At 36.4% G+C, this 21,620-nt stretch overlaps 1 protein-coding gene across 2 annotated transcripts in view; it reads right to left on the reverse strand.

Annotated features, from left to right (window-relative positions):
• Positions 1-21,620, reverse strand: part of LOC102235908 (catenin delta-2-like) — a 220,967-nt gene that overhangs the window by 120,259 nt on the left and 79,088 nt on the right. The window contains exons 4-11 of one of the 2 annotated variants that reach the window (XM_023326505.1): positions 17,115-17,149; positions 15,641-15,745; positions 11,475-11,647; positions 5,695-5,749; positions 5,156-5,372; positions 4,883-4,994; positions 3,546-3,678; positions 394-567 (exon numbers count right to left, since the gene is read on the reverse strand). In XM_023326505.1, coding sequence (XP_023182273.1) covers positions 394-567; positions 3,546-3,678; positions 4,883-4,994; positions 5,156-5,372; positions 5,695-5,749; positions 11,475-11,647; positions 15,641-15,745; positions 17,115-17,149 — 1,004 coding nt within the window. Of the gene's footprint in view, positions 1-393; positions 568-3,545; positions 3,679-4,882; positions 4,998-5,155; positions 5,373-5,694; positions 5,750-11,474; positions 11,648-15,640; positions 15,746-17,114; positions 17,150-21,620 lie in introns of both variants that reach the window. The other variant, XM_023326504.1, reaches the window with a different exon arrangement.

Here is a 21,620-nt window from a genome sequence, read left to right on the forward strand (position 1 = left end):
CATACACTAAGCAACAGAAACAAACAAAAAATTAAAGTAGCTAAAAATATAACAAACCATATGTGAAACAAAGCCCAAAGGGTCTTAACACAACTGCATGCATTTAAATAAAGGATACAAATCAAATGAATTAAGAAATAAGAATGGAAACTATGTCTACCAAAGTTAATTTCAGTCTTTTTTTCTAGCCAAATTCTTGATCTATATTCAGTGAACAAAAATATAATTTATTTTATTTCTGCCTGATATATGTTATTCAGTTACTATTCCTCAAAGTGTTTGTTTAGGATAAAATCTGAACAAAAACATCCAAACATTAAACACATGGTATATAAATAAACACTCGAAGACAACATAACTGTAATTGTTTTTACAAATGAAGTAGTCTTTTACCAGTGTTGTTGCGGTAGGGGCCTGTATCTGGTCCCTGGCTCTGACCAAGGCTCCTCATAGGACCCTTGTTGTGATAGACACGTTCCTCATAGATAGGATCTATGTGGTGCTCGGGGGACCCTAAGGGCCGAAGAGCTTCTTGACTGTGTTGACTACTGTAGGAGCCACGAGAGCCTGTATGAAAGAGGGGGAAAATTTTAGGATTTAAATTGACGAAATGAAAAGTATGACACAAAGTGAAATACATTTGGTGGATGGTTAAAGGAGTCTGTCAAGTCTGATTTAGCTAACTGCTCATTGTGGATGTCTTTTATAGGTTCTGGTCAGTAGATCATTTTACAGAAGGCTGTCAAAGTGTGTGGGTGTTTCCCAACAAAAGGAAGGGAAGGTTGATTGAACTACAGGTGTGAAGTTGTGGATTGTTATGCACCAAATGTTTTAGCGAGCTCAGCGCGTCTTGCCATTTGTCTTTTGTGAAGAAAAGGGGTCTGTGTTTGATGTTAAAGAAGACGACTTTGATTGCAATAAGTTCTGGGTACAGGAAAGTAGCAGGAGGATTAGTCCCGGGCATGAAGGACCAATCTCCTGCTGTTTTATGACACTGTAAGATATCTGTGTGAGGTCAGTTGAGCAATCTTATGACATGAAAGTAAAGAAAGGTGAGAAGCGTATTGTAAATTTTTTCTTGACAGACATAGTAAGGGAGACAGGGCAAGGAAGAATAAAGGAGTGAAGTCTAAGATGATGTGAAGAGGCAAGTAAGAGAGTTGGTCTGAAAAGAATCACAAATGAATATAGCAGCAAATGTATTGAGGAGGTGAGAAAAAGAGGACAGAAAAGTTGGAAATAAATATTGAATAACAGTTGATTGAAAATTACTGGCAATGCCAAAAAAGAAAAAAAAAAACAACTTTGACCCCTGACAGCCAAACATTTCTAAAATGAAGCTGCTTGTAGACCTGCACATTTGTAACCTGTAATTTAGCTTTGCTGGTATGAAAAGCTGAGGTTGTGTGTGTCTGAGAATAACTGGCACAATTTACATGAAAACTAGTGAGTTAGAGCTCCCTTAAACCACACACACACGCAAACAGAAACATGTATACCAGACAAAAAGGATAGGAGAAGAGACACACAGAGACTGAGAGAGACAGAAAGCGAGAGAATGATGTGTCTGTTTTACATTGTTTTAATCTGCATAGTACACATTGCTTTTTGTCAGCTGGAACGTAATGAGATGCAATGTCCCCTCGCTTCCTGTGTTTGGCAAGAATCCCACAGACAGAGGGCAAGGGAAAAAGAATAACTGACAACAAGCATTTGTTCATAACACAGCAGAACAAATGCAAGAGAGTAGCCTTCCTCTGAAAGCAAAACAAAAAATACTATTAGAAAACGGCTGAAAAGGGGCACACTCAGGAAACCCAAAGACAAGTCAGAAGGGCTAAGCTGACATGGCAGGAGATAAAATGAGATCACACAACCACACGCATACAAAAGCTCTGAGTGACAGAGAAAGAAACGATCCAGTGGAACTAATGTCTTATCATATCATATTAGTTCTCAGAGGAGTGCAAGTCGTGTGCCGCGCATTTTCCAAAGAAGGAAGGGGCAGTGCTTCTAGATCCAGGCCTCCAAGTAAATAAAGTCACTCAAGCTGACAAGTCTTATCAGAAATCGAAACATGTGAAGCGTTTTGTCATGTAAGAAGAATCAAGCAGATACAGTAGCTTGTAGGTACTTCCAAAGCAGAGGTTATGATTGAATGCAATATACACTCAGACAGAACATAGTGATTACCCTGAATCTACTTTCTTGAACAATCTTTGTAATAAAGTGAAACAAGAAGTCTTATACCAGGCCATACCTGCACTGTCAGGCTTGGACAACATCAAAAGCTGTAACGGAGGTTTATGATATATATCTGGCATGCTAGTATCAAGATTATTCTTTCACTGACACGCACAGTTTAACTAAGTATCCTATTAACCTCTACAGGAGACAAAGCATGAGGCTACTTTACTTTACTGGCCATAGTTACTGAGAGAACAAATTGAATATCAAGAGTCAAAAATGGAGTAAAAATGTGAAACATGCATTAGAAGGATACTTTAATAACTTCAAACTAAGAAAAAGCTGGACTAAATTCGAATATTTATGAAGGATCAAGAATTGAAGTCGTAGACACACCCATTAATACTATGACTCATCCCAGCTCTTTTCCTTCCACCCATGCCTTTCATCTTAGAGTTGGTTTTATTTCGCTATTCATTTATTTTGTGTCTCACAAGAGCCCACTTGTTTAAGTAATGACCTCTTTCTTTCAAGGGAAAGGGGATTTCAAAAGAAGAAAAAAAAGGTAAATATTCTCTTCTAAAATATTTCACTTGCTGAAATATTAGAAAAGGATGTGTAACAACCGAATGTTGTCCTATGATTGCTTACAATTCTGTGTGTATGCTAAAAAGAACTAAACTTACAATGCATCATTATCACTACATCTGGGAAATATACTACCACCTATCATTTAACAATTGCAACTATTCATATTGGTGTTGTTAATTCTACTAAAATATTCAATTAATTTTGCATAAATTGCACCAATAACACAAATTTCTGTTTAATTTTTATTCTTCGTAATTAATGTACTATGTACAGATTTCAAGATAGTTAAATATTTTTTTTTCTATTTCCTTTAAGTCTTCAAGTAAGTGAAAAAGAAAAGTGTTCCCAAAATTACCTGCAAGCAGAGGTTTTATTGATTTATTACCAAGTTTAAATTATTAATCAATAACAAAATAATCACTACTTCAGAATGCTAATTTCATCCAAGAGGACTAAAACATTAGTAAAGTGAGTCAATCAATTTGAACCACCGAGGTAAGGACAACGATCAAAAGCTCTCAGACAAGAATTCAACAGAAAAGAGAATGATTTTTTTTTAATTAAGGCTTTTAAGTGGTCTCTAAAATTCAAAACAAAGTCTCAAACATCAAAAAACAGAAAATTAAGCAAAAAAAAAACAAAACCCTGTGTTTTGACTAAGCTAAGTCATTGCAACAGGTGACATTAAAAAAAAAAAGAAAATAAGAGGACATTGGGTTTATTTACAGACATATCATTTTAAACTGGGTAAATAAGTAAATTCTCACCTGCCAGACTGCCAGGCCTCTGTAGGGTAGCAGTAGCGTAGAGCTCGTGTGAGATCTTGTATTGGTCAGAAGCGTGGTGAGCTGCCAGACGCTTAGGAGACAAAGTGGCATAGCTCCCTATGCCAGAACTCATCTGCAAACACAAGCCATTTTTATTGGCTATGCTTTGTTTTGATTTGCTGTGCACAAAAACAGACTGGTATGATTGTTTATACCTAGGTTGTGCTTGAGCACTTGTTGTGTGCTGGCAGCCAAAACGGTAAGAGCTAAGTGATATAAGCAGCATTTCTCTCTTTTCTTTACTTTCTGTCAAGTTTTCTTAAGGTTGATGTCAATATCTTAAGGAGAGACTATTATGGATGGGAAAAATACAACCAATGTAATTCAACCAAATACGCAAATAATGTTGCTTTGTATTCAACAGCCTCCTACAAAAAAGGAACAAATAATAGCACATTCACTCAGTGCATAGTCAGTCTACTGCAGTAACTGACTATGCACTGAGTGACTGACTATGCACTGAGTGTAACACAAAAACAAAACATAGTTTGAATAAAATACACAATTGCTTAATGTCCTGCATAAAAAAAAAATACAAGAGCAGAATTGTACAAAGCTCCATTTAAAAATCTTAAAGTAAAATTTGTATGCACAGTTCCATGTTTTTTCATGAATGGACCTAATGTATAAAACTAAGCAAAAACATATGAAAACTACTTTTTATCAATCCAGATGGGATTCAATCACCAAGATTATATTTAGAATAAAATACACCGATTGGAGATTGGACATAATATTATAACTATTGACAATGTGAAATAAATTAAACTAATTATTGTTTTACCATTGTACTGTTACCTGTGCAATGGTAAAAATAAGTTTTACCATTGTACCTCTAATTCTCAGTAGCGCCTAATGTTATTGAGCATCAGTAGAATTAGGCGTCAAATTACCATAAACATTTTAAGACTGGAAAAATGGGCAAAGATACAAATAAGACCTTGTCGGTTTCATTAGTTTCTGTGCCAAAGTGTCAAATTACAACATAGCAAACACATTTGCAACAAGATTTTTCTAGTATCACACAGTACAAAGGCTCCCATATCGACTTTGTCTGTAAATAATGACAATGCAGAGTAAGATATAGCACATACATATTTAACTTCAGACCCCACAAACATATCTCAACAGATTGAAGGAGCACACAGTCTACAGAAAAACCCTTCATTCATTAATAGATATACATTTTATCATTTCTGGCACATGCTTTGAAAAAATTGCTCCCATATGGATCCATTAAAATGTATAGCACCCTTCAAGAAGATACAGTTTGTTACCTGGTGAAGAGGGGACGATGATGAACTGTTCCCTCCTCCTGTTGCCGTAGAATTTGGTGGAGATGCCACCCTCAGTGGTGACCCACCTCCTGCTGTTGTCACAGCAACCGTACTACTGGAATGAAAAAAAGAAAAAAAACAACAAAGTAATAAAACAAAACTGAATTTAGTTGGATAAATGTGAGTGTGTGCATATATTAAGTTTACGTGCTTCAGTATCATTAACAACACAAAGGATCCAACTTTAGACACCTAATGAATGTGATGGCCTACCTGTACGACTTGGCCAGTCGATTAGCAGGAGACTGTTTGCTGGGAGAGGAAGAGGGGGAAGAGGAAGGCAGGCGCTGGGTAGTGGAATAACCTGGCGTGTCGGAGGCCGATCCTAAACGCTGGTGTTTACTGGGAGAACCTGACCCTGAGCCTCCTCCCCCAGAATGGGGGGAACTGACCCGCTGAGCAGGTAAAGTAGAGCTGGAGTAGTAAATTCCTTATGGGAACAGAGGAAAGGGGTGAGATTGTTATAAGGCTGATGCCTGGCTTTAAAACAGAGGGCCACCAAATACTGGCATAGTGTATAAAAGTCAGCAAAAACATCAAAAGCAGTTAAGACAAAAAGAATAACCCAGCAGCTAAAACCACAAAATGGAAGAGAAAGTATTTATCGCAAATATTAAAAGGTCTCATCCCTGAGTATCAGTAGTACAAAGGAAATGAATGCTATGCATGTATCATGAGGAAAATACATTTCAAAGAAAGGAAACTAACAAGGAAAAAAATTAAGAAAAAAAAAGAGAAAAGTAAATGCCTACCTGATCCTGCTCCAGTTTGTGATTGTTGCTGCTGGGCTGCACGACTAGATGTCACCTGAAGAGATAAAAGGAAACACAAAGGAAGTTAGAAGAGAACAGCCGTAACAGGGAGGCAGAAGTGGAGGAGGTAGCTTATAGTCATCATTAAAAACTCTATGTACAGTAAGAGCATTTAATCCTCTGAGGGATCAAACAAAATAACCTAAAGTAGCTAATAGTGACACTATACTGTTAAAAGTCAATGAAGATTTAAAGAGATTCTCAAAAAAAGTCCATCAAGCTTAGATAAATGAAGTAATTTCTCTTAAAACCTGGTTGCACCACATACTCAGTGTAGAGGAAAGGGTTACAGAAGCCATATTCTCTACATTTCTTCCTCTTGTCTCGCAACATTTGATAAAACTAAATTTACATTTTTTTTATACAAAATTTTTATTTTACGGCATTGTTAGACATAAAAATGAGAATCTGTCAGTTACTAACCCCATTTTCAAAAGACATTTTAAAAATCTTCTCACAGCTTTGACCCCTATGAACTACACACAAACAGAAGTTGCATTCCCCTGGAAGCAGTGAGATGTTTTACCAAGGATCAAAAATTATCTTTCAAAATATCTGCTCAATCCGCTCCAAAGGCAATGCAACAAACCCAAATCACCTCACGGACTCTCAAGAGTTTTAACTTAACAATTTCGCTGAATAGATTTTAAACTATGTTATTGCTGGCATGACAGCATCCGTGTAAGCGAATAGTCAAGAATTCACATTAGATCACTTATTACTGTTGTCAGAGCAACAGAATAGAAATTCAAAAATTAGTTCTCTAAAATTAAAGATTAAGAATATAAATCTATTATTAATGCTATTTCACAAATGAAGGAATTTTGTCTATGTTCTTCAAATGTAGCGAAAATTTCCTTCTTGACATACTATTAAATAACACTGCATGGCCTGTGAGAATCTGCTCCATTGTATTTCAATTGTACTTTTATTTTACAAGAGATACACAAAAAAACACACTTTTAAAACCTTTTGATAAGCACCTGATAACATGAAGCCGCTAATGATGCTTGCGTGCACACACACTAGGGTTGTGTCTGAAGGTTATATTTGTAAAATTGTTTCCAGGTGTTAATATCTGCAGTTACTCTGTTGTGTAGCCACACCGAGGAGGAAAGAAAACCTGCCTGCTCAGCAAATCTTCCTGAGACAAATACAGCAGGATGAACAGACTCAGGGCTTCCATTATTTTTCCAGAGGCTGTTTCTGGTTATGTTTTTCACCTTACAATAAATTCCAATGCATTTCTCGTAGAAAGCAAACATGTGGCTCCAGCACAATTGTTTTGTTGTTGTTGTTCATTTGTTTTTTTTCCAAGACGCAATTATGAGAACAAATTTTTCTATAGCTATCTTAATTTTTGACAAACATAGAAGAAAAAGATGGGCAGAGAAGAGAGAATATACTGAAACAAGAAACAGAAATTGACTATTTAAATGCTAAGTGGCCAGCATTTGTATAGCACTTTGCCAAGTCTGAAAACTCCAGAGCACCTTACACCCACCAGTTGTAGACACATCAACACTGATGGTCGTGAGCTTCACTGTAGCCAGAGCTGGCCTGGGGCAGAATGACAGAAGCGAGGCTGCCAATCAAACGGCATCACCCTCTGACCACCAGCAAGTAAGGCGTGTGAAGTGTTATTCCCAAGGACACAACAGCTGGGACAAACAGAGCAGGGGTTTGAACTGGACAAACCTCTAACCCCTGAGCCACTGTTGCCCCAGCTGTTTAGGAAGAGAGAGGAGGGGGGAAATGGAAAAGGCGATGGGTCATAAGTGTATGATCCCTAAGGGTTACTATTAAATGTTTTTGCACATTCATATGTTTCATCATTTGAACATGTTCACAATACAGTGTGTTTTTATTTTGTTTTCTTTTCACTTGGAACACATATTTTTTACAATTCCAGTCCACAAGTCGTCATGAAAATGAAGCTCAAAAAAACGTAGTATTCTAAACTCGATTCAATTCTAGAAGCTCTGAGATTCAGAGTAATGTAAGCAAGTAAAATGTAAGGTAAAGATTCTTAAATATGACATAATTAAGAAAGACATTTTTATTCATAGGTAAGAGCAGAAGCTCAATGACAAAATGTAGTAAACCTTACTGTTCAGGCCAGTAAGTATTTTCTGTTTACTTTTATAAGTCACATTCATTGTTGTGAACATATTTAAATTTTTCTCAAAGATAATCTTTTATAATCCGATGAAAATGTTTTAATCAGGTTGAAATCTAAAAGTTTTTAAAATTTTTTAAAAATCTTCTCACAGCTTTGACCCCTATGAACTACACACAAACAGAAGTTGCATTCCCCTGGAAGCAGTGAGATGTTTTACCAAGGATCAAAAATTATCTTTCAAAATATCTGCTCAATCCGCTCCAAAGGCAATGCAACAAACCCAAATCACCTCACGGACTCTCAAGAGTTTTAACTTAACAATTTCGCTGAATAGATTAGATGTCTAAACATCTTTCTTTTCAGGTAAATATGAAGATTTTGTTGCATGATTATATTTTGTCAAAATAAAACTGCCCTATGATCGTCACTATGTTCACAACTATGATCGGGCCAATGTTGTGTTCTTAATAGACTATTCACTTTTTTTTCCTCCTACTTTTGTCCCATCATCTCAACCAACTCTGTACCAACTCTGAACTAAATTTATGTGCATATGTATGAACTGGTGCAGAGGTCAGTGTTGGTTAAAGAATTGTAAAGTATTTTTCAGGGAACACAAAATGATCCACAACTGTTCTGCAGCATTGGAGGTTGATCAAGCCTTGAAAGTTGATGTGGTACTAATTCAAGTGTCTGCATAAAAGTGGAATTGGAATAGATGCTTCATGAGCATCTATTGAACAGTGTGTGCAGCAGAAAGTAGTGTGCAGCTACAAAAATGGCAAGAAAAGGGCAATTAAGAGACAGAACATCATAGCCTTTATAAATGTAGGCCTTTCCTACAGAGAAATTGCAAGGAAATTCAAGGTGTCAGTGAGTACAGTTTCCTTCACCATCAAGATGAACTCAGAAACTGGAACAGGAAGAGGTCTGACAAAACCAAAGCCACAAATGAACCAAGAGGACACATTTTTGAGAGTTAACAGCTTTCATGATAGATGGTTGTTATAACATCAAGAACTTAATAGTGGTCAGAGTAAGCAAGTCCCAGTAGTGAAGAGAAGACTATGGCCTTCAAGTTTGAGGTGTTGCATGAGTCTTCAGAATTGTTTAATGGGTCATAAAACCAAGTTGAAGATCTAAAGCTGGTGACATAAAGCACATAAACTGCTTAAATATTCTATCAATAATTTATAAATTACTTTGAAAAAGCAGTATTCAAAACAGTTTCAAGCTACATGTTTGCTCAGAAGTCAGAAAGCTCAGTAAGAAATAGAGTCTGGAGTGATGGGTGAATGGATCAATATGTAAACAAAAGTGTAAATGAATAATAAGTAAAAGTCGAATGGTGGGTTTAGGTAACTAACAGAAAAAAGATCCCAAAAACTTTGTGATTTCACTTTATCTCCTCCTCACAGCAATAAACGACTGGGATGTTTTAGGTGCCATGCAGCCATGCATTATTAAAGCAAGACCACTTTGGGTTAAAAATATCCTACAGAAAAGAAACATGATAGACCTTTTGTCTTACTCTTTCCTTATTCTTTAAACAGTCACTCAAACAAACATTAAACAAACATATCCTTGGTACACACACATGGTTTAATAATTACATGTAATAGTAACACCCCCGTTGCACACAAAGCTGCCTACACTTAATTCTTGTACAGTACATGTATGCAAGCTGAACCTTCCCATCTCTCAGTTCTGGCATACATAAAGCTATTCATGAGCAACAAAACTCTGCTGACAGCAGCATCCCCATTACACTGACAAGCCCAAACATCAGAGGAAAGAGCACACAAACGCTCACATGGACAGAGATGGAGAGGAGAAAGGACAGGGGAAGGAGGATGAGAGGTGGGAAAGGAGGACAGGAACACTGCAGAAAGGGGCAAAAAATATTTAACACTCATCCCTCTCTCTATTGCTTTTTCCTTCCATCTTTTTCTCATGTGTTACGTATTCAAATAGAGGATAACGCTGAGCTTCATCTGAAGCAAAGGGCGTCCCCTTCTGTGTTTGTAAGACTGCGCGAATGTAACAAAAGTCAAATGAGTAAAACAAATTCCCAAAAGTTTAATAGATGCCTCTTAGTTTGATCACTGGTTTAAAATCGGCAAATATTAAATATCTTGATTACTTTTGTTTCCCAATCATCTTTGGCAAATGAAACATTTGTCCCTGATAGAGGAAATATACACATATATATATATATATATATATATATATATATATATATAGAAAGGTGTGTCCAAACCTTTGGTCTGTACTGTACTGTCTGTACTGTATATATATATATATATATATATATATATATATATATATACAGTACAGACCAAAGGTTTGGACACACCTTTCTAATTCAATGGGTTTTCTTTATTTTCATGACCATTTATAAGGCAAGAAATCCCACTTATTAACCTGACAGGACACACCTATGAAGTGAAAGCCATTTCAGTTGACTACCTCTTGAAGCTCATCAAGAAAATGCAGAGTGTGTGCAAAGCAGTAATCACAGCAAAAGGTTGCTACTTTGAAGTAACTAGAATATAAGGGGTATTTTCAGTTGTTTTACACTTTTTTGTTTAGTGCATATTTCCACATGTGTTATTCATAGTTTTGATGCCTTCAGTGTGAATCTACAATGTCAATAGTCATGAAAATAAAGGAAACTCATTGAATTAAAAGGTGTGTCCAAACTTTTGGTCTCTACTGTATATATATATATATATATATATATATATATATATATATATATATATATATATATATATATATATATATATATATATATATAATAAAGCACTGCAGATGCTCACTGATTAAGCAGATGCGTAGGTGTCTGCAAGTTTACGTGTGTACGTACTGTAACTGTTTCCAGTCACAGTATTACCATTGATATGTTTGTGACTTGAAAATGAGAAATAATTGGCTGCTGTAGGCTCTAAAGTAATTTGGTGGGTTTCTCTCTGCTCTGATTTATATGTGACCGTTTCTCGCTTTCGCTCTCAAGTTCTAAACAAGACATGTGCTGAGATTTCTCAGCATGCATTTATGTATTTTTTTCCTCATTTCTGTCCAATTACCGGTCTCCCATTAAACCGCTTTAATGAATTTGTCATCAAAAACTGTGTCAAAATCCAGTTCATGTATTAAGGAGGAGGATTGGCGTTTCTGGACTTCAGCAAGGCTAATGAAATTGGGTCCTTTACAAACATATAATTAAACACTCATCAAATAGACTCAATAACTATGATGTCAAACTGATCAACATGCTGTGAGACTCCGCACTAGCGAGACAGAAATGGATCAGCAAGGAACAGAGAAAAAAAAAAAACATCCTTCTGAACTATACAACATGAAGTCTCTTACAAGTTTAAATTTGTAAATTGTGCAGCTGCACGGTCAGGCGGCAGACACTTCAGAAGATGTAGCTTCACAGGCTTCTGAAGACAGCTACAAACATGTTTCGCCCTATCAAGCAGTTGCACAAACCAAAAGTTGTCAGAAACACTTAAAAGTTCAAACACGATCCGGTCCGAGGTTTTCGCCACTTGCATCTGCATCACCATCATTTCACAGCAGTGTTTCCTACCTGGTTGTAGCTGTGCACGGCTCCTCCAACCTGCCCGCTGCGCTGAGGAGTTGCTGCAGAAATGCTGTCGCTAAGGGCGAGGGTCTGGTTGCTATGGTAGCTGGCAGAGTACTGGAGCGAAGCCTCCGGGGTGGAGTTGAGCTGCAAGGAACTCTGGGAAAGAAGAGCCGGTCCTACCGATTGAGGCAGTTGTGGTGCATGGTTGGGTAGGCGGAGAGGGGGTTTGGAGTTGAGTTTGTGTGCGAGAAAGAGAGTGAGAGATTAAGAGTGAGAAAGAGAGGGGGCGTGAAAGAGGAGAGATTGAGAGGCAAAAAGTGAAATGGGGGAGAGAGAGCAGCAATTTAGAGCAGATAGTGCAGCAGTGCAGCACTCTGTGAGTTGGAGATGGCATACATAATTTATTAGCAGAGGAAGGGAGAAACAGAGAACACAGAGAATGGGAAAAGAAGGAGGAGCAGAGAAATGTAGTGGAAGGGAAAAGGAGTGCTGAGTCGAAAAGTAATGATGGAGGGAAGGTCTAACAGCTCAGACAGAGCTTCTTGTTTTCCTTCCCAGTGATACCATTTGAAAACTTCATTCAGCCAATGTGTGAAACAGGTAAGTAAAGGAAGAATCCTTTTAGCAACTTCTTTTTCCCCCTTAGCTGTTAGTGATGAGATTTCCAAATAATAAAACATGTTTTGCTAAATGAATGCAGTATGACAACTTAAACACCACTGAAGTGTTAATGCAGAAAATGATTTAGAAATATCCCCCTGGTCAATCTTAACTACGACTTTAATAATACTTCGAAATCTCATCTTGACTTTCATAAAAGTGAGCTTCCTCCTCTTGCCACAGCCACAGCTACAGTCAGAAATCTCTCTGTTTTTGTACCTTATACCTTATAAATATATACATATTTACTTATATCAATTAAAATAGAAAAATCTAAAGTATTTTTTCAAAATCCTAGAAGTATTATCAGCTGGGGTGATATGGTTAAGAAAGCCTTGCCACAATGAAAGGTGAGTAAATATAACATTAGATTTGAATGTTGTATTTAGTTGTAATTAGATACTCTATGGAAGGCAATTTCAACAATTTTACACGTTTTGCATGTATATATGCCAAACTGGGGATTATAAAAAAATTTCATAAAAGAGGCGACATAAAACCAGGGTTTAGTTCTTCAAACTCTGAGTATTTGTTATCACAAAATAAATGGAGAAATAAGTATTTTTTACCATTTCTCATTTCTTTCCCCTCTCTATTTGCTTGCTCTGTATTGCTCTTTTCCTCTCTCCCCAGGATGCTTTTCCCTCTGTGCGCTGTGAGCCAGGATCAACTCCTCTGCCTCTCGCCTTCATAAGACTTGTCTTCTTTCATCATGATTCATCCCTGGCTTTTTATGAATTATTAATACAGCACTTTTGTGTTACGCAGTCAGAGTAGGAACTCCTAAACTCATCGTCACTGAGCTTCGGTGCTTGTTATGCTCTGTGTTATGAGACAGAAATGGTGTATCCTTTCTCTTAGCCATCAAACCTGTTAAGTGAAGTTTGTTTGGTACTATGATTGGCAGACACCAAACTTATACGTTGCCTTCATATAGAAGGCATACTAGTGAAGACATACTAATGAAGGAAACTCAACATCTTTGGCTGAATTTACACTCAAGTTAATTCAGATTATGCTAATAAGATGGAGGGAAATAATCATACAGCAAAGGTCTCGCAATCATCAAAACGACTATGATAAGTTGCAACGTAGCCAAGGAAAATTAGTCCCTTTGTGACTTTTATATAACGTCTGAACAGAGTTTCAGACAAAAATGTGTGATGTACATGAAGAATTGATTTAGGATTTTATAACAGAATCCTGGTAGGTGCAAAGTGTCTGCCTCATGGTGCCATGGTGGTTTTTGCTGTCGTTTTTTGTAGTTTGTTGTTTTTCCTGGCCGTGTCACAGTGCCACCATTTGGCCTGGCATACCTACTACATCCGTTTGTTGTGACGCTGCATCCTGTCATGTGAATGCACATTTTTTCTCTATCATTAACAAAAATATATTGTGCTTGTCTCCATGTGTGCAGGGCCTAAATATGATGCTTCTCTAAATGTGCTTCTCTCAAAAAAAAAAAAAAAAAAAGCTCAAGTCCTAAAAACATTTTTTCCAGCAGACTTATTAGCAGTCTTATCCACACAACACTAACGAAAAAGCAGCAATGCTATTTTTGTACAGCATTTGCTTTGATCATCTGCAACTGCTGTGTGAACTATTGTTGCTCTGCACCCGGTTGCTGGCGAATCATCAAAGAAAACACAATACAAGCAAGGTAGGATGCGAATATGCCAACCTAAGGCAAGGTTGAAAAGAATATATATTTCAGAGGACTGGCTAACGTAATGTGCATTGCAACAATCTGCAAGGCAGGAAATGAAGTCTTGAATGGCAGTTTCAAGATCTTGCATAGGAAGAACAGTCTTAACACCTGATATGTACTGAAAATTGGAAAACTGCTTTTTAAACAGAACTAATTTGCTTATCTCATTTATATCAAATTTAGCATCAAATATGACATGTTTGCAACAGCATAGTTCAACAAGTATTTCTATAAAAAGTTGGTTGCCTTATGTACTTTGACCACTTTTTTATCATATTAATTCATATAAATTATATGAATGCAGAACCTGCTTGGTGTTTCAAGATTTTGCAAACAAAAGGGTTTATTGAAGTGAACATTAAATGTCTTCTTGAATGTCTTTCATTTGTGTATATTTATGATGTATTTGACAGAACATATTTTTTTTTTTAAATGGGGCTAATATAAACATGCATAACCAGTAAACACACCAAAGTATAAAAAGGCTGGTGTAAAGGTAGAAATTGGTTTGACAGGAAGGTTTTATTATGCGTTTGTGCAGAATTAATTATGTGCTGTATCACCCTCGACCAACCCTTCTCTAGCAAGCTAAAAATGATTCTTTGTGTGCAGCCTTTGAGTGAAAACATGAACATGTCAGGATTTCATTTATTTACTGCTGGAAAATTTGTAGATCTTTTACACTGGAATTAAAATGCACACAATCTCATATACCTTAATTCACCCATTTTGATGTGAAACTAAAGTCAGGGGTCTGGAACATCGACAACAAAAGTGAATACAGTGAGTGTCAAAGACTGACACTTCCTGCAGACAAGATAATAATCTAATTATCAAATATGTCTCCCCACCGTTAAAGATGTATTTGAACAATCATTTTCTTATTAAAGCAAAATGGAAACAAATCAGGTAAATCTAGCAAAATCGGGTGTCTGAAAGTTATCAGATCTGCCTTTTCAAAGTCGGATCTTTTCAAAGATCTGACTTTTTGTTTGTGTTTTTGTGCATCCAAGAACACAAACTAGTGTTTTTGGATGCATGCATAATGATTCTAACCTCTAACATGTGAAATAAAGAGATATTTACTGCTTAATATGCATGTTATTCTAGAGGCATGAAAAAGAACATATTTTATGTTTTTTATATGCAGAATTTATACTGTGGTGCTTTTAAAATGGAGTTTGTCAAAATCAGCCATCCAAAAGGTCAGCAGACAATAAGCGAAATGGGAATGCCTTGTTCCAAAAGCAATGACCTGAAAAGAAAATGCCCGGAAAATTTAACAGGACCTTACAAAGCACAAGAGCTGCCCTTCAATAAGATTTTGATTTTATCATCATTTCATGTATTTCTTTGATACCATTTTAAGTCAAAGTTTAACATTAAGAAAAGTTTTCTCGTGATTACTCCTGGAACTGCATGTATCTAATCTTAGACTTTACACCATACAAGACCTTACACAGCACAATGGCTGCCTTTCGATCATTATTCGATTTTGTTATTTCAATTACTTGTTGGTTTAATTTTTAAGAAAAAGTCTAAATTGTGGAAAAAGTGGCCTAGTAATTTCTCCTGGAACTGCATGTTCTGTTCTTCTCCAATTGTTCTGCTGTTGACGGGGTTAACTGCCTGACTCAACATTACAACAGTAATGACACATATTGAGTAAAACCCATGTAAAACTCAAGTGTATTTAAACTATGCAGAACTGATGAACACATGTTGCTTTAGTTCTTAATCAGTTAAATTACACAAGCCAAACACAAACAGTAAAAAACCCAAGGCGATTAAGTTTACTTACGTTCTCCGCTGTCAAGAATTCCTGATTCCTGTAGAGAGCGAATGCAAGAATCGACCAACTCTAAACCAGTCGTTAACTCATCCTCGATGTCCTTTTGTCCATCTGCTGTGGATAAGAAAAAAAAGGGAATTCAGTGGAAGATGATGGGGAAAAAAAAGACAAAGCTGGAAAGAGAATGAGACGAACAGATCTCTCAGGACTCTAGGCGCTTTCCTATAACAGCCTATGAAGCATTACCCACAACAGGAAATTATGAGATGTGGAAGTATTTATTATATTAGACAACTAAACTATTTATCCATAGTTAGAAATACACACAGGAATATCAAGGAGACAGTAGACGAATAAGACAATAAGGGAAACAAAAATAGAAAATGATGCTGCTGTTACTTAGATGCACACTTAAGAATCTGTGCTAAAGGTATTTACCCCCTTTCTACATAGAGAAAAGTGTCTTTGCAAACCAACCATCATCATCTGTGTGCTTTTGTAATTTAACAAAAGTGTATTTCGCCATGTTTTTTTGTGAAAGTGTATACCTAATTTGATTTTTCCTAGATTCCTTGGGCGTCTTTTTTTTTTGCCATTTAAAATGACATATTTTAATATCAAACCAAAATTATCTGAGTCAACAGAAAATGTAGTTTCAAAGGACAATGAGGTTTATTATGGGAAAAACGGCTCTCCAAACCAACCTCACCAAATGTACGAAGTAAAAAAAATCAAATAATTGTAATTGAATACATTTTAGTTCAATTTCACAAGTCACATCTATGTGTGATTACTGCCTGATTTGTTAAATCATAAAGTCACTTAAACCTTTCTGACACATCAAGTATACAAAGAGATTCCAGCCATATAGCCTTTAATAACAAGTTTATACTACACACGACAGTGAACCACAATCATCATTTCTCAGATGAAAAAAAAATAAATTGTGAAGCCACAGTGGCTGGCCTACCACACGTAGTTAAAGATAGCATTGTCCACATTCAGGTCATTCAGGTCACAAAAGAACCCAGAACAAAATCTGAAAGAGTCCTTGCTTTTCTCAGGTAAGCTCAGCCTTCATGACTCAACAAAAAGAAAAATATGTTTGGGAAAAATATTTTCTAAACGGAATAGATTTTATGGACGGTGTGCATCCTGTTACATGGGTTTCAAAACTAACAGCATTTTTAGAAGACAACATCAAAACATCAACCATATCTCCAAGGGTGAGACAATCAGTTGGTTTTTTGTCGCCAACAATAAATTAGTCAGTCAAAAAAGCATTTGGTGTTCACCCAGGTTGTCTTTGTCTGGTATCAAAATTAAGTTGATTATCTGAAATTTTCATTCAAAGCTCTTTGCAAATGAGAAAAAAAAATGTGGCTGTGACAGAATTTATGTAATGTACAATGCAAGCTCTTTCTAGTTAACAAGATGCAAACAAAGACAGAAAAAAACCACAAACTTTCATAGAGATTTTTACCTTGAGCATTCCAGCGAAACTGTTCATCTGTGGAGCTGACAAAAAGAGACAAATTACTGATAAGATTTCTACAAAGTCAAATGACAGTTAAAGTTTTAAAAAAATCATATTACAGTTTTTAACACCCCAAAAAGTATTGAAAATTGTAATAAAAGGTGTAGAGACTGTAGATGCAAATTCATTTTTCTTTAAAGCATTTGTGTATATGATGTGAAAAACAGATTGAAAAACAGAAAAGAAAAAATGTAACCATTAGCACCAGATCAGCAGTGCGATTATGAATAAAGAGGTCCCCCCTTGAGAGGCTGAGGGCTCAGCTGTGATTGAATGAGATTGCACACTGATATCTGTCTGACTCAATTTCATCCCCCTTAAGAAAAGGATTTGGGGTATAAAAATCAACACAAACACACTGGCAAAGATTCCTCCCAAACGTGTCAACACGTGGATTTCACAGAATACGCTCCACGAAAAAGTCAAATGATGATCCATCAGTTCAGTGGACAACAATCCCTGTCATTACAGAGGAAGAAATGTGAAGAAGAAATGTGAAAACAAAATGTCAGTCAACAGCAGCACTTTCTTAGCTTCAGTCTGCTCAGAAAAGCTGGAGATATGATTTGTATACGAAGAAACCTTTACTTCAACAGAAACATGAAAAGCTAGATTTCAGTTTGCAAATCCACACATGGATAAAGATTAGTCTTCCAAATGGACCCCAAATGGCTGCCCCAGCAGATTCAAAGATTTCTCAAACAAGTGAATTAATCAAGTACATTTTTGATGAGAACATTATGACATGATAAAAGGCAATTTTGCACATTTCCCCCCACTCAATGCTCTATTTATATAGGGTCCTATTCTCAAAACAACATTCATTTAAGTCAAAACAGATGATGTTGACGATTACAACTGCACAAGTGCAAACATTCTCTTTATCACTGTCAATGCACAAGTGATTGATGCTTGTTGAAAAGGGGGGGAGACAAAGAGGACAGGAGAAAATAGACAGGTTGAACGAGAAAGCCAGAGAGAACTATTGAGCTGTGCCGACTAATCAATGTCGAAACAGACAGACTAACGGACACATATAGATTCTTTCATCTGACTTCATCTACATCATTATTCCATCTGGTTGTGGGTTTGTGTGTGTGTCCTGATTAAACTGTTTAGTATTCCACCTGGTAAAACTGCAACTGAGATTTACCGAGTTGCCAACTTTGGAGTCCTTGTACAGTTAGTTGTTTACAGCGTATATGATAAGTTATTGACCTTGGGCTTCAGTACCTTTTAATGCCAGCTTTAGAACCTTGCAGCTACAGAACAATTACCATCAAACCTAATTAAGAATAATGTAATGTCTGTAAACAAGATAAGATAAGCTTAGCTCAGTGGATTTCGGATCGGTTGGTGTTTTAAATATAATGTGGATTTCTGCTATCCCGACTGTCCTCAGGAACTCTGGTATCTTGTAGGTAAGCTGATTTCCAGCCACAGTGAGTACTAGAAAGGTCAGAGTTGATTGTAGTCAGACTGTTTGTTCAGTACTTAAAAGTGGTCACAAGCTACACTTCCAGATACATTTATTGACACTTCTGGCAGAGATGTGCCAAAAGATCTTAAAATACATTATTTTTAGAGCCATATTATTAAACCTACTACTGATTTTTTTAAAAATATATTTAAGTCTTATCTTGAACAAAAATGAAATAAAAGGTTAACATTTATCTTTTATTTCTGTTTACTTTAGTCTGCATATTAAAATAGAATATATGCAAAGGAATATTTGAGAAATATCTTTGCCTTTCTTTGACCCACTTTATTATGGATTACTAGGTTTTGACCAGAAGGCAACAGATTTGTGAATTGGTCATTTTGATTTAGTCTGCATCCTATGTACATTTTTGCTAAAATAAGTTGTAGTGATCTTTTTTGACTAACTCCATTGATTTGGATTTGTTGGTCAAATATTAAATTTAAGCTTGCTCTTGTCTTTGTCTTAAGTGAAAAGTCTACATTATGTTACTCTGGGTTTACATAAGTGGTCTCTTTGCAACAGTGAGTTTAAATCCAAAACTTTTCATAAAACCCAAGCAAATGGAAAAACAAAACAAGCTCTTAAAGACAAGATCTCAATTATTACATAGGTTACAGTGGGTGACACTGGTCATGATAATGATTATCAAGCTGTGGTAAATTGTAGTTCCATGTCCTGTAATGAATTTGATGAATTTCAAAAGCACTACAACAGACAGCAGAGTAACATTGTGATACAGTATCGCTGGTAAAAGAGACAGAAAGGCGAGAAAGGAAAATCTTTTCATGAGAACCTCACAATACCAACAGACCCAAGAGAGATTTAATAACTGCAGCATTATTCCACAAGATCGCATCTTCAGCAGCTATGCCACAACAGCACACCCCGCGAGGCAGTGCCTCACATTGAACAGCAAGACTGTATTCATGAGACAGTTTAAATTCACAGGACTGCTTTAAAGCACAGCCCAACCAAGATCGACAGACAGCGTCCTCTACCGTTGCTTGAGAACTTAACATGCATGCATATATACACATCCTATAAAATATATACATGTACTGTAGCAAGACTGTTTTGATGTAAATACACGTTGCTAAACCAAATATTTTTTTGATTCGTTTTTTCCAACTTCTTAATATACAACAGAGACATACAAAAACATGTAAATAAAAGTCCTTCCACACACTATGCCAGTGAGAGCTGGTTTTAAAACCTTTGCTAAAATTAGGAGCAAAACTCCATTATTGAGTCACTAGGACTCAGTCTGCATTACTGAAGAGCAACGTGACTCTTACTGACAGCATTGCTCTTCAGTGTGGAAACGAGTCGCTCTACAGTGAACAAATATACTTACATCTACTTATGAATCTAAATAAAACTATTTACAGTCTTTGGTTATTCAGTGTGACAGGTGGACCAATCTATACTAACATACTTCTAAACATAAATGACTTGTGAAAAATATGAAACAGTATCTCAATTTCTGGAAAAATGGGTCAATGTAATATTTGAATAATTATTATGTACCCTGTTTTGTCCAGCTTTGTGCGCTTCTGCCATTATCTTATTTCCCTCAACCTTATATCCCCTCCCTTATTTCAGCATTCAACTAACAAAGGTAATGCCCAAGACTGTTTTTTTTTTTTTGCCATTTAATCATATACTCGCATCTATGTTGGATATGTCTGATGGAATTCTGCATAGTGCAGTGGTATAGGAGTTACTATCACATTGATCTTGCTTTGAGTGGCCAGTTCAGCTTGTTTATATTTTTATATCACAAATACATACAGGAATTAAGCCAACACTGCTTCCACCATGCTACCACATCTCACCGCTCTGCTCTTAATATGTTGGCATCACAATACAGAGATATCAAAATGTTCTTAGGAAAATGTTGTGCATGTTGGGGAGATCTCACATGTTATCATATGAGTGTTTTGCTGTCTGCTGTGCATTTGTAAATAGAAATAGGACAACTATCATTTTTGTCAATCTCACTGTTGCAAAGATGTATATCATCCCTTTTGTGGTTACCATATATTGTTGGTAATATTGGGGAAATATTGTTGCCCCTCATCCTCATCATGAGCATGATTGTGTGACACCACAACATTAGCATGTCAGTCAGCATAAAGGGGGAATGCTTTTATGTTCTGCTTAGGAAGTGGGTGTAAGGAAGAGATTTGAAAATGCCTTTGTGTTGAGAGGGGATGAGATGACATTGTGGAATGAAAGAATAAATTCACAGTCACTTCGACCAACAAAATGTGTCAAATCTCCAAAGGTGAAAGGCATAGTGTGTTTTGTTTATATGGATGACTATATGGCTATGGCTGGTGTTTCACAGTATGTGGGTTTGTGTATGTTCATCTGTGTGTTCACAGTTTCAGATGGTTTATTCAGAAGCCGGTCTATTGTCCTCAGAACAAGGCTGGGAACATACTTTTGTAACTATGACAGCTGAATGACAGTTCAACAGTTGGGATAGAGAATAATTGTCTACAGTCAAAGTGTTCTGAAATAACTTCTAATGTCTGACAGCTGCAACAAAACCCTTATAACAATGCATCATGGTATTGAAAACTCCAATAAACAAAATGAAACTCTAAAACTTTCTCCTTTCCCATTCAGTATTTCAAGCCCCACATATTGCAGGGCAAATTTTTGGGCTAAAGTATTTGCATTGCAATTTACTTTTAATGTGCCCAGATACATCAGTAATACGGTCATTTGAAAAGCTGAATGAATATATATGAGAAACTCTCACTTGTGCTGCAGAAGATTCAGATAAACAAATGGACAGTAATAACTTAGCAAGGTCAAAGTCTTTTTTTTTAATGCAAGAACTCCACCTGCACAAATAACCTTACAATCTGCTACAAGTCTGACTAAATCTATAATCCTACAAGATCATTTGAAGTGACCTGCGATAAAAAAATAAAAACAAAGAGTTCACAAGGCTAAAG

The sequence above is a fragment of the Xiphophorus maculatus genome, chromosome 21 (genome assembly GCF_002775205.1).
Source record: "Xiphophorus maculatus strain JP 163 A chromosome 21, X_maculatus-5.0-male, whole genome shotgun sequence".
Taxonomy (NCBI): domain Eukaryota; kingdom Metazoa; phylum Chordata; class Actinopteri; order Cyprinodontiformes; family Poeciliidae; genus Xiphophorus; species Xiphophorus maculatus.